The sequence below is a fragment of the Podarcis filfolensis genome (assembly GCF_964270895.1).
Source record: "Podarcis filfolensis genome assembly, chromosome: 1".
NCBI lineage: Eukaryota > Metazoa > Chordata > Lepidosauria > Squamata > Lacertidae > Podarcis > Podarcis filfolensis.
Window position 1 is genome coordinate 122,718,233 of NC_139604.1, and position 23,994 is coordinate 122,742,226.

Here is a 23,994-nt window from a genome sequence, read left to right on the forward strand (position 1 = left end):
AAGGTCCTCCGTGGGGCATACCAGGGCATACCAGGAGAGGCGGTCCTGTAGCTTTGAGGGTCCTGGGCCGTATAGGGCTTTAAAGGTTACAACCAGCACCTTAAACCTGATCCTGTACAGCACCGGGAGCCAGTGCAGCTGGTATAGCACCGGGTGAATGTGATCCTGTGGCGAGGACCCCATAAGGAGTCCTGCGGCATTCTGCACCCGCTGGAGTTTCTGGCTATCGTATCTCTTCTCGGTCTCCTCTTTTCCTGGGCTAAACATACCCAGCTCCATCAACCATTCCTCATATGGCTTGGTTTCCAGACGTTTGACCATCTTGGTCACCCTCCTCTGCACATGTTTCACCTCACCAATATCCTTAACTCCTTCTTCTTCATCACCTGATTTACAACTGCTCTCCAGAGTTTCAGACGGGGACATTTCTCCCAGGCCACCTTCGAGACGCTGGGGATTGAACATGGGATTGTGCAAAGGTGCATATATCTCCATCCAAACATGAAAGAGGCATTATTGCAATCAAAGAACCCATCCTAGCCAGACAAAATCACTTTAGTAGGGTAAGTGAGTCGTGTCACCCTGGAGAAATGTGTATGGTCTGAGCAGAGACCTAAGAAGCAGGTAGAAGGTCCCAGATGGTTTTATTTGGCACCTGGTCTGAGGTTCCCCACCTCTGATATATCTAAATATAACATAATCTACTTAAGTTCAACATTTTCAGATCTAGGACTAGCCATTTATTGGTTCATTCATGCATTATGGGACACAATGTTTTTTTATTTTATTTTTTACCATACGTTTATATGGTGTTCATGGCTTATGTGACCTGCATTATGTCAACGACCAACAACTTGAACAAGAGACTCAGAACTACTCAGAATGGGCAAAAACAGCTTTAGGGGACCCTGGTCATTTGGTCTGGAGGGAAAAGTCCTTCTCTATCTCAGTTATGGCTATAATTCTTGCAGGTGTGAGCACTAAGACTGCAAACTGGGAGCAATCTTCATTTAATATAGTGATGATTTCCAAGGAAGCATGCATGGGACTGGGATGCTCATTTTCCGAAAGGAAATTTGGGGCAGCTCCTGATGTACCTCCAGCAAGGAATCTTCTTTATCTTACTCTGCTAAAGTGTCCTTATCAAAATAGTTATTCCAGCAGATCCCTCTCACGGATTTTTCAGCGATTTGCCCATGCAGATCTGAGGTCGAAATATATATTCTAGAGCATTTGTGCCAAAAGAAAATTCATCAGAACACTCTAAATCATTAACATACTTCCTGTGCTGCCTTGGATAACAGAGACCCCTGGACTTAGGTGTGCATACAATTTTCTTTTTCACACCCCCCCCACCCACAACGTGAGTGCCTTAACATTCATACATTATTTAATACAGCAATGGATGTGAACTGCCTTTTGTCTTTCTGAACTGCTTGCTGTCCAGGCTTCTGTGATGTGACCTTGGGTAGTAACCATAGAAACGTGTTAAAAGCATCAGCCTAAAAAGAAAAAAGAATAGAGGGGGGAAAAAATCAGTAGTTTGGAATGACAGGGATTCAAATTCCGCGAAAGGAGGTTATGATGTATTAAGGATACTAGAAGCATATATTACTTCTAACCTGTTAAACCTGATTATTCTGAGATGATCAGCACTTTTCATAATTTTCATGGAAGGAAGGGGAAAGTGTATGGAGACGTACTATGCATTTTTAAAATAGCCTGCTTTAGAAATATTTGCAGCTAAATCTTTGGAAGCTGTCATCCTGAGACTTGGCTTAGCTGTTAAATGTGGGCATTGTTTCTCCACTGAGTTGATGATGTAGTCCTCCAGTTTTCTATATTTAATAGCTAGAAACATTTACTCAAGCCCCCCCCCCCCGTCCCTCTGGGAATAACTTGGCACTGCAGCTTTTGCACACACAGAGCTGGCATGATTTAAAACCCGTCTTGACAGATGGAGAGAGAGATAACTGGGTTAGTAGTTAAGTAGGTCACTAGAAGCAAATGGATTCTGTGACTCATCAGATACCAAGTTAGCCCTTTTAACAGTGCTGCATGTAGAATTTCTGGAAGCTGTGCAGCGAACCTGCATAGACTTTTGGTGGGGGTGGGGTGGGGTGGGTTTGGAGTTTATAAGATGGTCCTTAAGTGTTGCTAAGAGTGCTAACAGGGAAGTCTTTTTAAATGAGGGGTGCTTGTTAAACAAAAGGCAGATTCTTCACGCCATGTGGTCGAGCCAGCCCAGGGTGACTTCGACACCATATTAAGATGACGAAAATGTCTTCTGAATGCAATGCCCATGTGATTTGCCAGGCATCGGACGATGCTAAAAGTTCTGCAGGGTACGATAGATCCCGGTTCTTGCTGTGTGGAGGAGGTGCATCCGGATAAATGGTTTGCTGCATGCAAACCACAGGTGGAAAGGGCGTCAAGTACCTCAGTTAGAATCCGCCTGTGCACAAAATTCCTCCTTTGCCTTCAAAAAGGAAAAGCTTCACTTTCACTGTACTGCAGACAAAGCAGGATGGAATGTTTCATCTTCATGTACCTATTTGATCTGGCAGGAATGGGAAGGTCCGGCCCACACATGACGCAAGGTGAGGCAGCTGGCTCAGGTGGCAGAATCTGCAGGGGCAGCAGAGCCAGCCTCCCAAGTTTGCTTGCCACTGCGGCTACTGCTATAGTGGCAGTGATAGCTGTGGCACCCTCCTTGGAGGCCGGATCTGACATCTCATTGGCATCTCATCTCCTATCAATGCTGCTTCTACAAGCTTGTAAAAGTAAAGGGACCCCTGACCATTAAGTCCAGTCACGGACGACTCTGGGGTTGCTGGCGCTCATCTCACTTTATTGGCCGAGGGAGCCGGCGTACAGCTTCCGGGTCATGTGGCCAGCATGACTAAGCCGCTTCTGGCGAACCAGAGCAGCGCACGGAAACACCGTTTACCTTCCCGCCGGAGCGGTACCTATTTATCTACTTGCACTTTGAGGTGCTTTCGAACTGCTAGGTTGGCAGGAGCAGGGACCGAGCAACGGGAGCTCACCCCGTCCCGGGGATTCGAACCACCAACCTTCTGATCAGCAAGTCCTAGGCTCTGTGGTTTAACCCACAGCGCCACCCACGTCCCTGTTATGTCTGTAGTAGTGGGTTAATCAAATCTCAGGACATAGGAAACACCACACTTAGATATACACTGTTTTGACCTAAGGTGCAGCATTCACTATTGTGCTGGATTAGGAACATCATCAAGTCAAACCATTGGTCCATCTAGCTCAGCATTGACAACACTTGGCTGGAAGCAGCACTCCAGAGTTTCAGGCAGAAATTCTTCCCAGCCATACCTGAAGGATGCTGGGGATCCCAGGGACCTTTTTCGTACAAAGCCTGTGTTCTCCCCCTTCAGGTGTGAAGCTCCTGGTGTGTCCTTGGGCAATTCACCTTACCTTGAAGCGTTGTTGTGTAGCTAAAACAGCCTTCTGATTCCTTTGCACATAGGGCAAGATTTGAAGGTGACAGATAAAATACTTGATATTACGCAAGAGCAGCCCTGCTGGATCAAAAATAAACTCTATTTAGCCCAACATCCCATATTCTACAGTGACCAAGCATATCCACAGTGGATGCATGGATCTTCAGAGGCCTTTACAGACTCGTATTTGTGCTAATTGTATTTGCAAGGGGACTTGAGGAATTCTGGCCTGGCTCCCTCCCCGAACAAGCAAGCAGAGGCTCTTAATTGTGAGTTAAAAAAAAGAAAAGAAAGATACCTTATTCAGACATGTAATGGTACAGACTCAGCAGCAGACATTGGGCTAAGGAGTCACAGTTCAGGAGCAAGGCAAGTAGTTCAGAACTGGATAGAAGCAATGAAGATGTCCCAACAAGTTGCTGTGCCTGCCCAGCTATTAAAGGCTAGGCTTGGTGCACACACTCATGAGACTCACTCACATTGCAGGAATGTGGGGATTGCAAACATGGTGAATGGGTCTGCTCCCATCTGTGAAGGCAGCACCTGGTTCTAGGTGACCAGACTGCGCCCTCCTGTTTGGGCTTCTGTTCAGTCGCTGCCACTTCCTGTTCTGTCTTCTCTTCTGGCTGCTTCAGGCTCTCCCACGTCTTCACCAAGACTCTCCACTGTACAGGAAGGTTTATGGAGGGGGGGGGTTTTAAGAACTGACATCCCTGTTCCCCCTCCCAAAGTGACTGATGGGGGGGGAGGAGGGAGACCACCTCTCCTCCAACCCAGGTTCCTGCCATTCATTCCCCTCCTCTGTCACCTCCTCCTCATGTGTTGGAGCCCTTCCTAAGCAGTTGTACTGTATGATCTGAGACATGCTGCCCAAGACCTCTTGCACTGTCGCATTAAATCCCTTGGGTTGCACCCTAGCATGTATAAGATCTTAGGCGGTTCTTCTTGGACTGCACATTGACGCACTGAGGCCTTTAAAATTGTGGTCACTTTTGGGTTGCATGCCCAGTCTGGTTCATTGGCACCTTGGAATGATGGAGAGCAGCTAGCCAAGGCAGCGTGATTGTTTGGAAATTGCCGTCTCCTTTCACTGTGCATGGCCCTTGTTTTCTTCGTTGCTGTGGCACTCAAGTGGCGTCTCTCTCTAATGAGCAGCAAACAGAATGATGTTTGCCTGGCTTGTATTCTGTTTTATGTTAGCACTTGTCGGGGAGAGGAGAACTGTGCTTAATCTGAATAAGCTTTTTGAGCCTAACTTGGAAGGCAGCAACGACTCTCGGAAAAGCGATTTAACCTTTCTAATGCATCTTTGCACATTTTCCACAGTGCTTTATGAATGTAGTGGAGACGAACTCCCTGCTAGGAAGAGTTTATATTCTGAGGGTAGGCGAATCAAATAAAAGAGGATATGTAGAATAATAACCGGTCAAAGGCACAGTGGTAGTGGAGGAGAAAAGGGAGATTAGGTGGGGAGAGAACCTGCAGGAGGTGTTCAGGAGTGGGAGGGCTCACGTTGAACATGTTTGCAGATGGCAGTTGGGGAAAGGGAGGGATTGCGAAGGCTGACAGCCATGGAGAAGTCAGGGAGGTTAATAGACTGAATATCAGGAGGGGGACTGAGGGATCAAGCAGGAGGGAGGGACGGGAGAAGCAGGCAATTTCAGACCAGAGCAAATGGCATCGGAACAGAAAAGAACAGCCAGGAGGGGGGCTTGCAGCAATGAATGGGAGAGTCAATCCAAAACTGGAGATGGGGGTTAACAAGGGGGCACGTGGAGCCAATGGGATCAGAGGGGCTATCGGCGTAAGAGAATGAGATCAATCTGGATGCAGGAAGGTGTGCAAATGGGCGGCTGGTGGCTGCAGTTAGGAGACTGGGAAAGAGAGCAAATGGATTGGTGGGAGGGGTATGTGCGCATGTGGCGACAGGAGAAAAGAAAGGAAGGAAGGTTTGGACAAGGAAGGAAAATGCAAGAAATGAATGTGTGTTGGAACTGGGAGGCTGAGTTTCAGCAGCCAACCAGAGTTGTAAATGAGTGAGTAGTGCCACTATCACCCTCTCCGCCTGTAAAATGGAAATATTTGAAGTCTGCTTCACAAGGGAGTAAAACACCACCACCACCACTTCCAGCCATTCCTCTTCAGTAATGGCATAAGAAGAATTTTGCTGGGTCAAGCCAGTGGTCCATACAGCCCAGCACCCTGTTCTCACAGTGCCCAGCTAGGTGCCTGTGCGAAGCCATCAACAGGACTTGAGTGATTCCCTGCAACTGGTGTTCAGAGGCATAATACTTTTCAGGACTTCTGGGCATGCAAGAGTCTGCCTTTTTTCTTTTCTCCAATGCCCAGACCATCGTTGCCGATAATTGTTATTATGCTTCCCTCTCCATTCTGCGCAACAGGCTCAGTTGCACAAGTATTTCCCCTTTTCTTTCTGTGAATCCGCAATAATGCAGTTGGAAGCCTATTCTATTAGCTGCGCTGTGAGCGCTTGCCTATCTCAGCGAAAAGGTAATCCTAGACTAAGCCAAAGGCACACACACACACGTAGAGGCACCCTTTGCAGTGCAAGGCGAACCCAGCGCTACGGCCCAGGTGCTCTGCTGAGACTGCCAGTGTGTCAATCATCCATCAAGGGCAGGGCTGCTGTGTTTTCTTAAAAACAAAAGGTGGCAGTCCTAATTTGTACAGGTCCTTAAGGCAAGTGAAGTAATACTTAGTTTTTATTAAACACCGGCAGGATAGAAACCAAAGGGAACAGGATGGAAACTGAAATGTCTTCAGGGGCAGGATCTGCACATTCAGGAGAATGAAGTGATACAGCGCTCCAGGGGCTTTTCCAGTTTAGATCACATAAGGGAAAGTGTTCCCCTTTCTCGGTAACTCCCTGCCTGCGGAAAGCTAGCCCAACTAGAGAGAAGCGTTCTTGTTGCTTCATATGCTGCTTTTCTTTGCGCAGTGTCCTTTTTTTAAAAAAAATGTGGTCCCCCAACTTGCATTCAGATGTAGAAGTAGTTTTACCCTATTTGCCTAATGTGAAACTGAATTGCATGGCAAGGCCCTGAACCCTCCCCCTGTGTTGGAATAAAGACATTTGACACCAATTCCCCCGGATTCCTTTAACAGAATACCCTTGAAATACGAGGGGTAGGTGATGGCCACTACCTTTCCTCACCTCCAGCCAAATACTCCAATGCCTTACTGCCAAACCTTACAAAGTTGTGATGATTTGCTACGAGGTAGGAGAAAAACCAAATGGCTGGTGCCAGTTTGCCAAGTGGAAAAAATTCCTACCAGGCCCCTTCAACAGGCGACCAACCAAAGTCCATAGCAAGGTCAAAAGGATTAAGAGGGTGGGTGAACTGCGCGAGCAGGAACCAGAAAAAAGGGGCGAATTCCCACCCGCCAGCTGCTTGAATGCTGCGCACCACGCCCCCTGGCTGACCAGATTGGTTGGCCTAGGGCGTGGCGTGGCGGGGACTCCCTGTGATGCGGGGGCTAGCCACACCCCTGCACAAGGGGTGGGACTGTGTCCTGGGGAAGGGAAATGGCTTTGGTAAAATCACTGTTTGGAAGGAGTCTTTGATCAGCATCTGTCAAGGATAGTAGGCAGCAGACAACAAAATGTTGCAGTGCTGAGTGCTTCTGCTCAGATTCCTGCACTCCAGCCCCCTCCGCCCTGGTTTTCTGTTTTCACCTCCCATTTGTTAACATTTTGTGGTGCCTTGGCACAATCTGTCTTCAGTGGCCTGTTTGGGTGGCCCCCTTTAGATAGGACTCCCCCTCCAACTTTCCCCCCTCTTCTGCTCAAAAATTATTTACAGTACTACTTAATTCAAATTATTGGGCTAGAGATTTGCTTGTATGCATTTTTATTTATTCATTTATTAAGAATGTTAGAAGCCACCAGTGGCACTGTGGGCTAGTGCATCTGACTGTTAACCAAAAGGTTGGTGGTTCAAGCCCAACCAGGGATGGCAGTGGGCAGGATTCTTGCATTGCAAGGGGTTGGACTAGATGACCCCTGGGGATACTTCCAGTTCTACAGTTCTATGATTCTAAGAGCCTGCTGGATTTTGCCAGTGGCCCAACTAGTCCAGAGTCCTGTTCTCACCCAGATGGCCACCCAGATGCCCTCAAGCGGGTCCCAATTATAGGAGTTATGTGCCTCTTAATAGACAAACAAACTTGTAAGCGGTTTACGTAAAACGATATAGAATATTTGTTGGGAAAATATTGGTAGACGTTAAAAACCAATCAACATCACCTTCATCAAACTGTAAATCTCGTGCCTTTGCCGGATGATAAAACAGGCATGAGAAATGCTCTCCTGGTTTAGTCAGTCCCATTCCAGGTGTGCTGTACAATCTCTTGGGTCACAACTCCTCCTTTCCTTCTGCAGCTGCAGTGTGGCTGGTCCTTCCTGGACTCTGCTCTGGGAGAGTGGACACACCTGAATGAGAGACAAGATTAAAGAAAACTGAAATTTTAGAGAGGATGCTAGTGATAAAGCCAGACTATCACTTGCCCCCCGTGGCTACCACCCTGCAAATCTGAAGCGCTGGCTCTCTTCCCAAGCCCCTACCTCAACTCCCATAACTCATCTCCAGAGGTTCTCCTCAACCAGAGGTCCTCATTTCTCTTGTGCCTTCCATTTTTTATTTTTCGCTCTTTGTTGTCCTACGCTCCACCAACGTTTGGGTGTGATCTCAAAAAAATAAACAAAACAAAAACCCTGGTCTGTTTGCTGCAGCCAGCTTTTTTTCTCTTTCTCCTTTGACATTCCCCCCTCTTTAACCTCGTTCCTTCGTTACTTGCACCGATCTCGATATTTCCCCGCCTGCCCGCCCCCTCCCCTCCAGGTCTGGGAGACCAGCTGTTGTGTTCAGGTTGGGGGGGTGGGCTTTGCTTCACTGGGGATTGTAGCATTCCATAGTTAAAGCGATAATCGTGACTTTCCAAGCGGGCGGTAATTTGACAGCGTGCACCTGTTTCGTCTCCCCCCCCCCCTTTATTGGTGACATTCCGGCTCTTCGGTACCATTAGATATTTAACTATTGTAATGCCTCTCTGGGGCTGACAGCCTTGACAGACTGAGCGATAAAACCCCGACTGCTGCTCATTGTGAATAGATATGTATATATTTGTTTCTTACTGCTGAATGATAGAAAGCGTTTCGGCATTCATCATATATATACACACTTGTAGAGCCTGCAGGCCGGTCTGGTTCTTCAGTGGCTCCGACTTTGTTTGCTTGCCCCTGGGTGCTGTTTGCAGGAGAGATGTTAATCTTTGCATTACAGATGATGCTGTAATAACATACTTTATGTCCGTCTCCTGCGTTATAATTCATAGCAGCAACAGGATTAAAAAGGAGCGTGGTTTCAGTGCTGTCGTCGACTGCCTTTGTCCCAAGCGCTCTCCATGTGGGACTCCGGCAGCCTTGCCTCTCCTGTTGTTATTGCTGCTATTAATCACCCTTGGCACTTACAAATAAATGCACCCAATACTTTAGACTTCATGGCCGGGCTCCAGATAGCTACTTAGGTGCTCATAAGCACTTCATCGAACATATACCTGAAGGAGTGTCTCCGTGTCTCCACCCCCATCGTTCAGCCCGGACACTGAGATCCAGCGCCGAGGGCCTTCTGGCGGTTCCCTCATTGCGAGAAGTGAGGCTACAGGAAACCAGACAGAGGGCCTTCTCGGTAGTGGCGCCTGCCTTGTGGAACGCCCTCCCATCAGATGTCAAAGAGATAAACAACTACCTGACATTCAGAAGACATCTTAAGGCAGCCCTGTTCAGGGAAGTTTTTAATATGTAACGCTGTACTGTTTTTAACACTTGATTGGGAGTCGCCCAGAGTGGCTGGGGAAACTCAGCCAGATGGGCGGGGTATAAATAAATTATTATTATTATTATTATTATTATTATTATTATTATTATTATTATTATTATATTGGTTCATTATCAGTAGGGTTGGCATCAGGGATATTTGCTATTTTATTGGTTAAGTACGTTTCTTACCATTTCTCCTTGCAAGGAGCTCAAGGCAGCGTACTGGTTCCCTTCACCACCTCCATTTTATCCTCACAACAACCCTTTAAGGTAGGTTAGGCTGAGTGTGTGTGTGTGTGTGTGTGTGTGGTTGACCCAGGTCACCCAGTGAGCTTCATGGCTGAGCGGATATTTGAACCTGGGTCTCCCCGGTCCAAATCTAGCACTGTTCCCACTGTACAACACTGGCTCCCTATGTTAGAATTGCTGGGTATCTTCTCCATCTCTGGGAGGGCCCTGCCACCAGCCTCAGGGAGCCAGCATGGTGTAGTGGTTAAGAGCGGTGGACTCATAATATGGTGAACCAGGTTCGTTTCCCTGCTCCTCCACCTGCAGCTGCTGGGTGACCTTGGGCTGTTCATACTTCTCTGAAGTCTCTCAGCCTCACTCACCTCACAGAGTGTTTGATGTGGGGGAGGAAGGGAAAGGAGATTGTTCGCTGCTTTGAGACTCCTTAAGGGAAGTGAAAGGCGGGATATCAAGTCAAAACTTTTTATTCTTCTTCTCTAGAGCCTCTTTGCCTCACTGTTGCTGCTCCTCCTCCTCCTTGCTGTGGCTTCTCTCTGCAGTCACACCTGCACCTGACATTCGAAGCTATATTCTTCAATTTTAACAGAGAATCCCAAAAATTGTACTTTGTTATGGCTTCTGATCTCACACCCTTAAAGTTCCCAGCACCTTTCACAAACTACACTTCCCAGGATTCTCCATGACTTAAATTTGGTATAAGAGTGCTTTAAATGCTTGGCGTGGATTTAACAAAAGGGAGTGTGCTGCTCTGGTTCTCCAGAAGCGGCTTAGTCATGCTGGCCACATGACCCGGAAGCTGTACGCTGGCTCCCTCGGCCAATAAAGCGAGATGAGTGCTGCAACCCCAGAGTTGGTCACAACTGGACCTAATGGTCAGGGGTTTGTTGTTGTTTAGTCATTTAGTCGTGGCCGACTCTTCGTGACCCCATGGACCAGAGCACGCCAGGCACTTCTGTCTTCCACTGCCTCCCGCAGTTTGGTCAAACTCATGCTGGTAGCTTCGAGAACACTGTCCAACCATCTCGTCCTCTGTCCTCCCCTTCTCCTTGTGCCCTCCATCTTTCCCAACATCAGGGCCTTTTCCAGGGAGTCTTCTCTTCTCATGAGGTGGCCAAAGTATTGGAGCCTCAGCTTCACGATCTGTCCTTCCAGTGAGCACTCAGGGCTGATTTCCTTCAGAATGGATAGGTTTGATCTTCTTGCAGTCCATGGGACTCTCAAGAGTCTCTTCCAGCACCATAATTCAAAAGCATCAATTCTTCGGTGATCAGCCTTCTTTATGGTCCAGCTTTCACTTCCATACATCACTACTGGGAAAACCATAGCTTTTACTATAGAGGGAGATGGCAAACGAGTGGTTAGCTGAAGGTGGAAGCAAGGTCCATTCAGGCCCCACTAAGGGCATCTTCAGGTTCCAAAACCTAGAACCAGCACTAACTTTGAGGAAGTCTGTATTTCTCAGCACACTTCCTTCCTCTCTGGCTTCAGCTCCTCACGCTGCTATGGAGGGTGAGCTGTAAATCCCATTGATTTCACTGACATTTAGATGCTGCCTTGGCAAATGGGTGTTCTGATCTTCTACTGGGTGCTCAATGCAGGACCCTATCTTTGGACTAATTAAGGTTTTGGCTCATAGCCTGAAGGGGCGGTGAAGCAAAAAATGGTCAGAGGTGTATTTGAAGGAGATAATTGGTAGCTGGAGAAAGAGTTGAACATCCCCCATCCAGGGCTGATAACTCTGTGTTTACCTTATAATGTCTACTTTGGTTTTTAGGCACCCCTAATTTCCCAAGGGTTCTTCCAGAACTATCAACGTATTGCCATGTTGCTCTCAGAAGAGTTGGTGCCATTAAAGAATATTCATGTAGGTTGTCATGGGGGAAAAATGACAATGTGAATAATTTTGGGTGGAGAATTTGGTTATTAAATACTCTGAGCTTTAATTTTAATATTGCTTTTGTCTCCAGTTGCTCCAGAAGGTCAGGTGTAATCCTGTGTAAATTGGTCATGCCTAAGTCCCATTGAAACTATTGGAGCTGAAGTTGTATAAATGGAAGGCTCTCGATGGTATAGAGGCTTTAGAAACTTTTGTTGTTGTTCCCTTTGTGCTCAGAACTACTACATCACAACATAACATTTAGAGAAAACTCTCTTGTCACCTGGCACGCCAGCGCAGCTATGATTTGTAATGCATCGTTTATTGCTGTCAGTGCCCATTAAAACCTATAAATCTGAGAATAATTTAAGTATCCCCTTGAGTAAGCCATTTGGCTGTTGGTCCAGAAAATGCCAGTGTTATGATTGAAGACTCCCAGGCATAGCCCAATAAAGCTTGAGGGTTTGTCCACTGATGTGCTCTCTGTGTGTGTTTGTGTGACTTGCTCATGTGTCTGGCAGAGCAATCGTATGCTCAGAAGTAAGTCCCACCGAGATCAATGGGACTAACTTCCAAGAAAGTGGATCTGATTAATTGTAGAGAAAGGATGTCAACCATAGTGTTTGGAACCCAGATTGCTTTCAAAGTTAGCTCTGGTAATCACAATACCCATCCAGAAAGTCCATATATATGGTGGGGTACTGGCCCCATGCAAGCTTGTTCCCCTGCATATAATGTAATGTGTGATGCATTTTGGGACTCAAAAAGTCTGCAAAGGTGGGATAGCCAGATCAGATATAATTCTTCAACATCCCCTGGCCAAAAAAAATTCCAGCTTTTAGAAAAGGCCCACAATCACCTGAAATGTTATCTCCTGTATTCAAAGCATGAGTTTATTCTAATAAAACTTTAAAGCCCGTATTTCTTGGCATTTTCTTGCCACACGGTGCACCAAATTGTGCCAGTACATTTTCTGAATTTTGTATTCGAAGGTGTGTTTTGCAGGGGCATAGTGGACTCATCTTTCTGAAAGATAGCTTTTCCATTGTGGTTATTGCACTTCTTAAGCACTTGCTGTGAAATATATTTTATCTTTTAAAATGTAATCGCCCCTCCCCTGAAAGCACTGCTATATCATTGCTCTTATACTTACCATATTGAATATAGTTGAATATAGACTTGAGTGCCTTTTGCACCTGTTGGGGTATGTGATCTGGTACACTTTTGAATGAGCAATGCAGCTCCTCTTCTTCCTAGTCACATTCTGCACCATTTGGCTTTATGTTTTTAGTCTATTTGGATGTTAAAGAGATTGCACATCCATCTCCATTTCCTGTCTTGCTTCTGAGCACTCACTAGCATCTGGACAACAGATGCTGGACATTGGATGGACCTTGGTCTGATCCAGCAAAGCAGTTATTATTGCTCCTCTTGGTTTGTTTGTTTTAAAGTCCCAAACAAGAACTCTCCTTCCACCCATTGATCACACTAACAATCTGCAAATTTGCACGGTTTTTGCTGAAACACCACTCTTGAAGTGAACTGAATGTAGATGGAGCACACAGGAATATAATATAGCATTTTTATTTATTTACTTTTTTCCCTTTTGGAATAAAAGTGAAGGCAAATGGGATAGAATTTAATAGTTTCATTGTGATTTATGAAGTCTGGTTATTCCCCAAATCTTGGTCTCAGAAGACCTTGATTTTCCTCATTGCATCTGGGAGGAATGAGGTCTGCGTCTCGTGTTACCATTTAAATACACAGGATAAAGCTCATGTCTTTCAAAAAGCATGCAAATGTCTTTCTGGAATGGGGGGAATATGCACATCTGGCTCCCAGCCAGAACCATGAACTGCCAAAACTTCTCTGCAGTTTTGAAGTTCACGGGTCTGGCTGGGGGCCAGATAAATGTATTACTCAAACAAAATACTTTGCATGTTTTTCTTTTTTCTTCTTTCTCTCCAAAGAAAGGGAGGAGAGTTCTTTGCTTTTGAAATGCAGGGTGAGAAGTGGCCTTCAGTCAACATAAGATGTCAATCAAAATGCCATTTTGGTCTCTTGTCCTGCTGCGTATGCTTTTCTGTGAGCCGTAATGTAAAGCAGCGACTTTGTAGGACAAGCAATTGGAACTGCCAGTAAAGTTTCTGTTAGAAGTGGCTTTCCTCTTCAGTGCAGTATTGTGGGCCAAAATGTCAAGTGCTCTGCTTGCAGAGTTGACTCTGTTAGAAAGCTGTTGGTAATGCAACTGTTGCTGTTGTTCCGTCGCTTTGCGGTCACTTAAAACAACAAAAATACATACAGAGAGAGCTGAAGTAAGGATGTTCTTTACTTTAGGGAAGGATTTTAGTCCACTCACTCAATACCCCTTTCCCAGTCTGTCTGTCTCTCAAGCAATTAGCTCTACTTTACCAGACAGTTCCCCAAATCTACACTCTAGGAATCGTGGCTGAACGGTTCTGCTCTCAAGTTGACATTCAAGACGCTTTGGCCAAAGTATTACTTCTCCAGTAGGCCCTGTATAAGAAAAAAATACAAACAACTTAATTCTTCCCTTGCATTTCCGTGGAAAAATGAAGGCTGCTGGGGCTTCCATTAGCATAGGAGCTGAATTCCCCCACCCTCACCTTATCATCCTTTGAGCTGAAGGGCAAGGGTGTGATAATATTAAGGACCTCCACTGGAACCTGCAGTGTGGCTGTCATTCGTTGGTCCCAAGCTCCACCCACAAATGGGTAGGGTTTGGAGCATGTGACCAACAGCTGGAAAACTCTAAGTGGGAACCCTATGATTGCTCACTCGTACCTTTAGCAGGCATGGCCAAACTTGGCCCTCCAGCTGTTTTGGGACTACAGTTCCCATCATCCCTGACCACTGGTCCTGCCAGCTGAGGATGATGGGAGTTGTAGTCCCAAAGCAGCTGGAGGGCCAAGTTTGGCCATGCCTGCATGTCATCCACTTACTGTTTGTGCCTGTGGGACTCCAGTTCCAAAAACAGATTTCTTGGTGGAATTAAGAACTAGGCTCAAGTTGTTCTACTAACTTCATGCTGGTTGTTAGGGAAACAAGTGGCACATTAAAAAATATGCAACCTCCCTGCTTTTTTGGGTCCAGAAGTAGCATGCTTCAATTGAGGCGCTTTTGCCTGCACTAGCATGGCTTGTTCATTCAGCAGGGTGTGTAAACATTGTTGACTTTGCAGTAACTGCATTTTCAATACCTCATTAAGTGTTCCCTACGCAGATCAGGAACTGACATAGACTCTAAGGCTAGATGTTGACAGTTCTGCTTATCTAAAGATTAAACTACATGGGCTTTTTCTTTGGGGGTTTGCCTTGTGGTGAGGGAACAGCCTTCTGTATAAGAGTACACAGGCCCCCCCCCCCAATCTTTCAGGAACAGATTTGTTGTGCAAACTTAAACAGAAGGTAGAAAGCTTTTGCTGTGTTTCTCGCGGTTCCCCATTTAGTTGCAGGTCACAATGTTTGCAGCATGGCTGGGTGCGGGTGTATTTTAGGGGAATAACTTTACCCTGCTTAGCTATGCAAATGTGCTAGCAGTTTTATTTCTGCACCACTAGGAGTGTGCTGCACCACATCCCTCCTAGTGGTGCAGCTATAAAACTTGCTAGCACATTTGCAAAGCTAAGCAGGGGCTGGTGTGGTTTCAAATTGGATGGGGCACTGAGTGTTGAGATTCCTGCATTGCAGACGGTTGGATTAAATGACCCTTGGGGTCCCTTCTAACTCTACAATTGTGTTTGTAGGAAGTGTGTACTATTTAAATTCACATTTTTAATGTGTGTTTTTAAATTCACCAAAAAATTTTTTGAGCCAAATGGACCTATGATTTAGGTGCATATGAAACTGACATGTAATGGAAATAGGCAGATGCATACATCTGTAATGAAGACAGACAAAATATTTGAAGAAAAGTCACAGCAGCTCCCTCAGCATGAGTCAGCCTTCCTAGAGGCGTCATAATTTCCATGTCAGCCGGATCAGCCTTCAGTCTCATTCCTCATCAGTGTTTCAGTTAGGTTGCCTGCTTTTAAGAGGAAGTTTAGAGCATCCTGTGCATGTTTACTTTCCCTTAAATTCTTTCACCTTATGTTAAAAAAATTGGAATTTTTTAAATTAAAAAAATGGTTGCCAAACTGCTCTAGAGATTGGTATGTGTTTGTATGATCCTCTTGGTTAATGTCACAGATGCTAGCTTATCACTACTAGCCATACCTGACGTTTTCCTCAGCCTTGCAGAACTAATTCTGTCCACCCCACAAGCCTAGAATCAGGAAAAAAATGCTACCTGTATTCAATGAACCTAGGATGCTTCTCAGCTTTCCCCACTGCTCTGTAAAGGTTGTATCTGCCTTATCTGCAGTCAGATTTCAAAGAACGCTTGGTGGCTGGCATTCTTTTACTCTATTCCTCAATGATGGCATCTGCGCCTTTATTTGGAGTGGGATGGACAGAAGGCTGATCTCTGGGTGACGTGCAGCAGATCAGCAAGGGTTATCGACGCCTAATCCTTCAACAGTGGCAACCGCAAAATTATTCCACACCCACGCCTAAATTAAGCTGGTGAAATGAAGAGAGCTTAGAGGAAAACCAGTAGTGAGAGATGACTGTGATCTCAGTCCAGGTACTGTAAACAAATTCCTAGGCTGTGTCCTTAAATGTACACTATTCATAGGAAGCTGCCTTATACAGTCATACCTCAGGTTGAAATAGCTTTAGGCTAAGTATTTTCGGGTTGCGTGCTGCAGCGACCCAGAAGTAACGGAGCGCGTTACTTCCGGGTTTCGCCGCTTGTGCATGTGCAGACAGTCAAAATGATGTCACGCGCATGTGCAGAAGCGGCGAATCGCAACCTGCGCATCCGTGGACATGGGTTGCATTCGCTTCTGGATGCAAACGGGGCTCTGGAACAGATCCTGTTCGCATCCAGATGTACCACTGTATCTGGTGAGATTATTTTCCTGTCTAGCTCCGTATTGTCCATACTGAAAGGCCTCAACTCTCCAGGGTCTGAGACTGGGAAAGTTATTTTCCATCATCTGCTTTCAGATCCTTTAAAGAGGCGATACTAGGAATTGAACTCGGCTCCTTGTTCGTTCAGTGTATGTCTTCTGGCACTGAGCTAATATCACTCTGCGTCCTCAGTTCTAAGCGTGCAACTGCCCCTCTGAGTGCCTGGCTCTTTAGCATCCAGTAAACAAACAAACAAACAGCCTTACCTTTACTTACCCCTGTTCTGGAGCTTGTAGATCAGGCTCAGAGACACATTTCAGCAAACATTTTTGGCATGTGTCATAGTCTCGTGCTGAGTAACACCGAGCAAACTCAGTGGAGTCTCTGGGGTGCACCTGCCTATTGGCAGAGTCTGCATCCAAAGTCAGGTCCAGTCCTAGGGTTGGGCAACATGGTCAGACAGTCCAGGGGTGTGGGAATCTGATGATCAAAGGACAAGAGGAGCAAGAAGCAGCAAGGTCAGACCAGGCCCAACAAGCATTGTTTCCAGCATCTGAGTAAGGCTGGAAGCCCTACCTTAAGAAGGCTGAAGCTAGCTGGTTCGTATCAGCGCATTCTCTTCTGAGTCCTTGAAGGCTGATCAGCTGCAGGTGGAGTCACTCCACCGTCTCCCTCTTCAGGCTGCTGTTCAGCAGGTGAAGCTGACTCCCGGCCCATGACAGCATGTAACACAAAGGTAAAGGTAAAGGGACCCCTGACCATTAGGTCCAGTTGTGGCTGACTCTGGGGTTGCGGCGCTCATCTCGCTTTATTGGCCGAGGGAGCCGGCGTACAGCTTCCGGGTCATGTGGGCAGCATGATTAAGCCGCTACTTACTTGACGTGCTTTCAAACTGCTAGGTTGGCAGGAGCAGGGACCGAGAAACAGGAGCTCACCCTGTCGCAGGGATTCGAACCGCCGACCTACTGATCGGCAAGTCCTAGGCTCTGTGGTTTAACCCACAGCGCCACCGGCGTCCCTATGTAACACAAAGCCATTGTCTAAAACAAAGCATGGCTTATCATGATTGAGCAGCATGCTGTTGCCCGTTGCCCATTCATTTCAGTGTCCCCTCCGTGTGCTGGATGAGAGCGGAATCAAACCCAAATGTATGGGCTAAGCCCATATTTTGGTTTGTTTCTTATACTGCATGGAAGAAGGAGTAAGGAGTAAGTGAGCAGCATGCGCCAGCACGCTAATCATTTGCAATAAAGTTACTGGGTAAACCATGTTGTGTTTTAGACCATGGTCTTGTGTTATGTGCAAACCAGGCCAGTGTGAACTTCTTTCTGTACCTGGGTTTGTCACCTCCTTTTTCATTTTGTTCTCCAGATGCAGGCCATTAGTTAATTGGTCTTCTCTGGCTCCCTGTGTGCTTTGCCTTGCCTTCCATGCGCAGCAGCCAACTGAGCAATCTGTAAATTGTGCAGAGGAAAGAGCGGGTTAGAGGCCTGTCCCTTGTCACTTGATATTTGAGTGCTCCTCCTTGTGCCATATATTCATTTTTTATTTTCTGCTGTGACACCTAGCTATGAGCAAAGAACTCTCTGGAGCATCTTAAAAGACAACTTCTATTAAAGATGAAAAGTTAAGCAAAATGCAGACAGTAGATCTCACAGTCGGAGGGGAAAATAATATACAGCGGCATTTCAGAAGCCTTAATTGGGAAAGCTGTTGAAAGTCTGTGCCTTGGCGTCTTTTTCTGGAGTCCTTTTAGAAGGCTAGGTAAGCACAAGGAAAGGAATAATGCGTGCGTCTTAACCTTAGTCAGAATTTGAGGAGCTTCCTCACCGGGAATCAAACATGTGGTCCTTCCATCACATTGTTGTCCTCCTCGACTTCTGCATCCCTTCATTTCTCAGCCATGCGGATTGTGTCTGGGAATTATGCTAGGGATTGAACAGAAGGAGAGAACTAATTTATGTCACGTGCATGAGCTAGAAATCAACCACAGGCTCTTTCTTTTGAAATATGTCAGTGATAAGCTTGAAGAAGGTAAATGGAAACCATGTTATCGCTCATTTGCCCTTGTAATTGTGTTAGATTTTAGGCTGTGTACACATCATATGTTCAAAGCACACACACTCCAAAGACTCTTGGGAGCTGTAGTTTACCCCAAGAGGGTTGCTGTTAACGAACTACATTTCCCAGGATTCCTTTTTTGGGGAGGAGGAGGAAAGGTGCTTTAAAGAAAGGCATGCAGCCTTACTCTTTCTGTTTTATGTAGAAGGCCGCCATATTTGAAACCAGACCATTAGTCCATATAACTCAGCCTTGTCTTATACTGAGTGGCAGATAGATCTTCAGGGTTTCCACACCTTAACTGGAGTTGGCAAGGATTGTACTGGGAATCTTTACATGGAAAACACGTGCTTTACCACTGAACTATGGCCTTCCTCTTACTACATAAGTGGTATTCATTGAAAGTTTCCAGTGCAGGCTTTCCTTGTCAGATCTCTATGTCCACCATATGCACAAATTGCTGCACCTGGACAAAGCAACGTTCTTTTTGTGGCAGATACTTGGCGTGGCACAGCTGGCTGCAGTCACAGAAAAGTCCGGCGCCTAAACAGAACAATGATTTGGAAGAAGCTTTCCGAACATCTTCTCGTTTTCTCCTAGAATTGCCATTGGGTTTCACCCAAAGTGCAATTCTGCCACAAGTTGGTATGACCCACCTCTGTCAACATCCGAGGCATTTGATGGGAAAACAAAACAGATTTCACTTACTTTTGTCATGGGGCTAAGCGCTACCCTCCTTCCGCCATGTGGGCGAACTACTAAGCATGTTCTGGAATCGGTGAGAGCACTCTGGGAATTAAAATTGCTTGCTCTCTCGGTTGCTGTTTCAGGCGCGGTGCCATGCCAGTTTTGGTTACAGCGTAGCTTTATTAATTCCTCCAAGGAAGGCCACCAAGGTAGCAGCTGCTCATTTTTTTTTGCTGCAAGAGGCATCATGTGTGGTGCAAACTGCGGCTCTGCCTCTTGACATTGGCTCAGTGGCTCAGAAACTCAAAAGATGCTGGGGGAGCAGCTGTCTTGCATTTAATGTATAAATAGTCTAGGCTCTCTTGTGGTCATTCCAAGATCCGATGGGTAACTGGGTAATCCTTGCCTTTTTGATCATTGCATTCCATGCATCTAAGTCCTCCATCTTGTTTTCAGCCGGGGCTCCCTTTCTTTTCATGCACTGAATCTGCTGCTGGAAATTGTCGGTGCCAACAATACTGCTAATACTCTTCAGAAGTGACTAAGAAGGCAGATGATGCTCTTCCAAATGCTTTCATGTACAAATGGGTGCTCTGAGGGCACTGTAATGTCTGGTATATATTTTAAAGATCCACGTGAAGTAAAATTAGCATTGCATTTGGCCTTTCTTATCGTTAATGACCCTCTCTAGCAGCTGCTTCAGCTTTTCCCTAAAATCGTTCGAGGGCTTTTTAGTTCAGGGAAAGGCGAGTTGGAATGGGCGATAGGATAAGGGGCACATAAAATTATGCATGGTGCAGAGAAAGTGGATAGGAAGAAGTTTTCCCCTCCTCTCAAAATGCCAGCGTGTCACAGCAGTGTGCCAATCAGTAATTGCACAGTTCAAAGATGGAGTTAACTCTTTATTAGCAAAAACACCATCTCCACAGACTTGGATGAGCGTCAGGCCTAATGAGCAGAGCAACTCATTCCTGGTGGTCTTCCTCTATGAAAATCAGTTGCTGAAACTGACATCCTTCCCTAGGCATCCTAGACATGGTTTAACCCTAAACATCCTGCCTTCTTATGCAGCCAGTCCAGGAGGCAGACCTGGCTGTCAGTTTCCTCCTCCTTAGCCTCCATTTTGTCCCTGTAGAACTTGGCAGAGAGGAGGATGGAGGAATACCTAGAATTATTGGGCTCTGCCTGTCGTTGGCTAGAATTCTTGACTTTTACCCTACCAGTTCCAGTGGGCAGCTTTGGCTCTTTTTATTTTTAAAAGTTACGCCATAATCCAACACAGTCAGATGTGTTTAAGTCCGTTGATTTCAGTGCATCTGAGCACGGCTAACTTGGTTTGTGGCCTTGGCTTTTATGGCAGAACTTACACCTTTACAGCATACTTGACCTACATTTTTCATTCGCCGATCCCCTTGTGTATTCTAAACGTATCTGGCTATTAACACTCAGCCTGGGTGTCTGAATAAACATTGGATGTGTAAATTCAATCTTGGCATCCTCTTTTATATATTTCTCCCAAGGGGACTCCATTTGCAGACTGTATTGAAGCAATCATTAATCTATCAGGATTCCGTGTACATCCCTTCATAGAGCTTTGAAAGTATTCACCAGAGCTATTTTCCCCCTGGTTGTTATTTCCATGTTATAGCACATAATGGAAGCTAGAATATGCATAATATTCCCTATTAATCAAAAATATGGGAAGTGTCGTTTATAAACCCGGGAACGTTTTGAGACGTGGATGTTTGGCCGTAGAGAATAAACTTAAGTATGAGGACCAAAAATGCAGCAGTAATGTCCTTGAATTGCAAGACATCCTCATGCCAGTTGTCAATCACATTTATGTAAACATTATGTAAATTAAATTGTGCTTTTAAGATGGAACTGTTTTCTGTGGCCCCTTGGTTCACGCTGCCTTTCAGCCTTACTTTTGTTACTAGATGTTGCTTCAGATTCTGCCATTTTTCTAGTGGGCAAATATTTCTCTTAATTTTGGACGAATGTTCATGCATGTCTTCCTTACTTATACAACTCTGTACACTTTCTTGTAAGTCCATTTTCTTAATAGGCATGTGTAGGATTGCACTGTTACTTGCTTAATCCAGTTACACGATACCTTTCTTCCAAGGCATTTCTTCCTAAGTATTTGTATACCTTAGATACAATATAAAAGAGAGCAGGAAAGGAAGCAAATACAAATACAGATCCTTTCATGATTATTGTTGGGATCAGGTGAAATGGCTGCTGAGGAAAACAGGTCTGAGAGGGGAGGAGCCGAATATCAGCTTGCCTCAGCCAAAGCTAATGGAGTTGATCTTGCTGTATTGTTCTCCCTCATAACTGCTGGTATTGGGAGACAGTTCTAGGAGGGGAGGAATCACATGACAATTGGTCCCAGCTGAATTGCTTGAGATTCTGTATCTGGAGATCATGTTCTGCTCCACCATAGCAAAATAGGCATTCTACACATCGTAGGCCAAGTTCTCAATGTGGGTGTAAAGCTGTAGTCTGGGCTCAACCAGATCAGACTACGGGTTGGAACTCTCATGACCAAATGCTCCTCCATGCAGAAATGTTACCTGCACATGAAAAATTAGGGACATTGAATTTGATCCATTTTCTGTTGTCAAAGAACCAAACTGAATTCTGCCATGGGCTCTCATTTTTTGTGTGCTTGAAAATGCAACTGTCTCTCCTCACCTCCCCTAGTGGGGCTCACAGCCCAACTGGCTTATGCTATAGCCAGAAGCCACTTTGTCTCTTACCTTGTTAAGTACAAAATATAACTCCTGTGTAAACCATAGCCAGAAGTCTTTTCCCTTTTGTCTATTTTGTACAAAATATAACTTCTTAGTGAACATAGCAGTGGCAAAGTCCATCTGGGCCTGCGAGTGACAAGGGGATGATTTCAGCATTTAATGACGTGAGGCTTTGGCAACCTTTGATTCTTCTTCTTAGCTCTTGCCAAAAGTCTCTTTTTTTAAAAAAAAGGATATAATTGAAACTCTACTGGAGAGAGAAATTGCACAAATGTCATGCCAGCCATATTTTGGCCCCTGTTTCCTTCTATTAATCTCCTGGCGAAAGGTTCTCATGAAATCTGATTGCAAAAAGAAATGGCTTGATTTGTTCAACAGGCAGCGATGGCACTGAACATCTGGTTTACTGGCCTAAATTGCTCCTCCTAGATAATAACACTGTCCTTTTTTTTCTTTCTTTCTTCAATATTACTTTGTTCAGAGCCGCCCAGAAACTTAACCTGTCCTCGAAGAGAAAGAAGCATCATGCCCCATTGCTGCACTCCCATGAATTCTCCATCTACGCCACTAATTTTAGTGGCATTCTGCAGATGTGTCCTCCTCCTGCACCGCCATGCCTTTTAAGAGCTGTGTCGAAAGTCAAAGAAAACCCGGGGATTGGGAAGGTATTTGAATCTCTCCATCGCTTTGTTACTCCTTCATTAGCATTTAAAACCCAACAGGAATCGTAAAAAACTCAAATGTGTCTGGAATCAGGACTGGATAGCAATGATGTTTCTGTCCCTTAGGAGGCTGATCTGATACATCAAGTCTTTGCAACCATTGGACAAGGATGAACAAGCTGTGGGTTGCTTGGATTCAGATCACAGTGGACAGGTTTCGATTTGCAGTTGGCAAATCTTTATACAGTCGTACCTCAGACGTCGAATGGAATCCGTTCTGGAAGTCCATTCGACTTCCAAAATGTTTGGAAACCAAGGCGCAGCTTCTGATTGGCTGCAGCCGATCGGAACCTGCAGAACCGGCGTCGGACATTCGGGTACCAAAGAACGTTCACAAACCGGAACACTCACGTCCGGGTTTGCGGTGTTCTAGAGCCAAAACGTTCGAGACGCAAGGCGTTCGACTTCCGAAGTATGACTGTACCAAACTGAACTGCATGCTGCTTCTTTTTTTTGGTGGGTGGGCAGGATTTTCAGATAGCTTTTCTGGTGTGAGTGCCCAGCAGTGGAACAGACTGCTTCAGAGGTCAGTCCCCCAAAGACTCTTGGGAACTGTAGTTTTTAAAGGTGCTGGGAATTATAACTCTGCTTGAGAGAAACTGTAATTCCCAGGTTTCTTTGAGGTGTGGGGGTGGTCATATGCTTTAAATGTTCTTTAAATGTATAAAAGGTAAAGGACCCCTGACCGTTAAGTCAAGTCGCAGACGACTCTGGGGTTGTGGCGCTCATCTCACTTTATAGCCCGAGGGAGCCGGTGTTTGTCCACAGACAGTTTTTCCGGGTCATGTGGCCAGCATGACTAAGCTGCTTCTGGTGCAGCGGAACACTGAAACCAAAGCAGCGCACGGAAATGCTGTTTACCTTCCCGCCAGAGCAGTACCTATTTATCTACTTGCACTGGCATGCTTTCGAACTGCTAGGTTGGCAGGAGCTCGGACCAAGCAATGGGAGCTCACCCTGTCATGGGGATTCGAACCGCTGACCTTCCGATCGGCAAGCCCAAGAGGCTCAGTGGTTTAGACATATAGACAGCTCCAAATCACATACAATGACTTTAGTCATATGCTGACTAAATCAGGTTGTGCTATTGCAATTGATTGGAAGGTCTTTCACAAGGAAGCTGCAACAGGCTTCTTTCAGTAAGGGAAATGACAAGAAAATACACTGGAAAGTGTGAGAGAGCATTTATTTTGACGCAACATCATCTAACGTCCCTACGAACAAATCAATGAATGCTCAATAACTAACAGGTTGTCTGGAATTTCCCTTTATGCTACTATAGGATACTAGAACTGATCCAAAACTTTAAGTCCAGCTTCTTTCAACGATCTGATGGGGTGGGGTGGAGGGGAGGC

At 45.7% G+C, this 23,994-nt stretch overlaps 2 protein-coding genes across 5 annotated transcripts in view; one reads left to right on the forward strand and one right to left on the reverse strand.

Moving 5' to 3' along the window:
* Positions 1-23,994, reverse strand: part of LOC310766010 (uncharacterized protein) — a 776,685-nt gene that overhangs the window by 203,241 nt on the left and 549,450 nt on the right. The window lies entirely within an intron of this gene.
* KIF26A (kinesin family member 26A) overlaps positions 1-23,994 on the forward strand; it is a 159,059-nt gene that overhangs the window by 100,924 nt on the left and 34,141 nt on the right. For all 3 annotated transcript variants that reach the window (XM_083609131.1, XM_083609132.1, XM_083609133.1), the window contains one exon: positions 22,399-22,582. In XM_083609131.1, the coding sequence (XP_083465257.1) occupies positions 22,399-22,582 (184 nt within the window). The remainder of the gene's footprint in view (positions 1-22,398; positions 22,583-23,994) is intronic.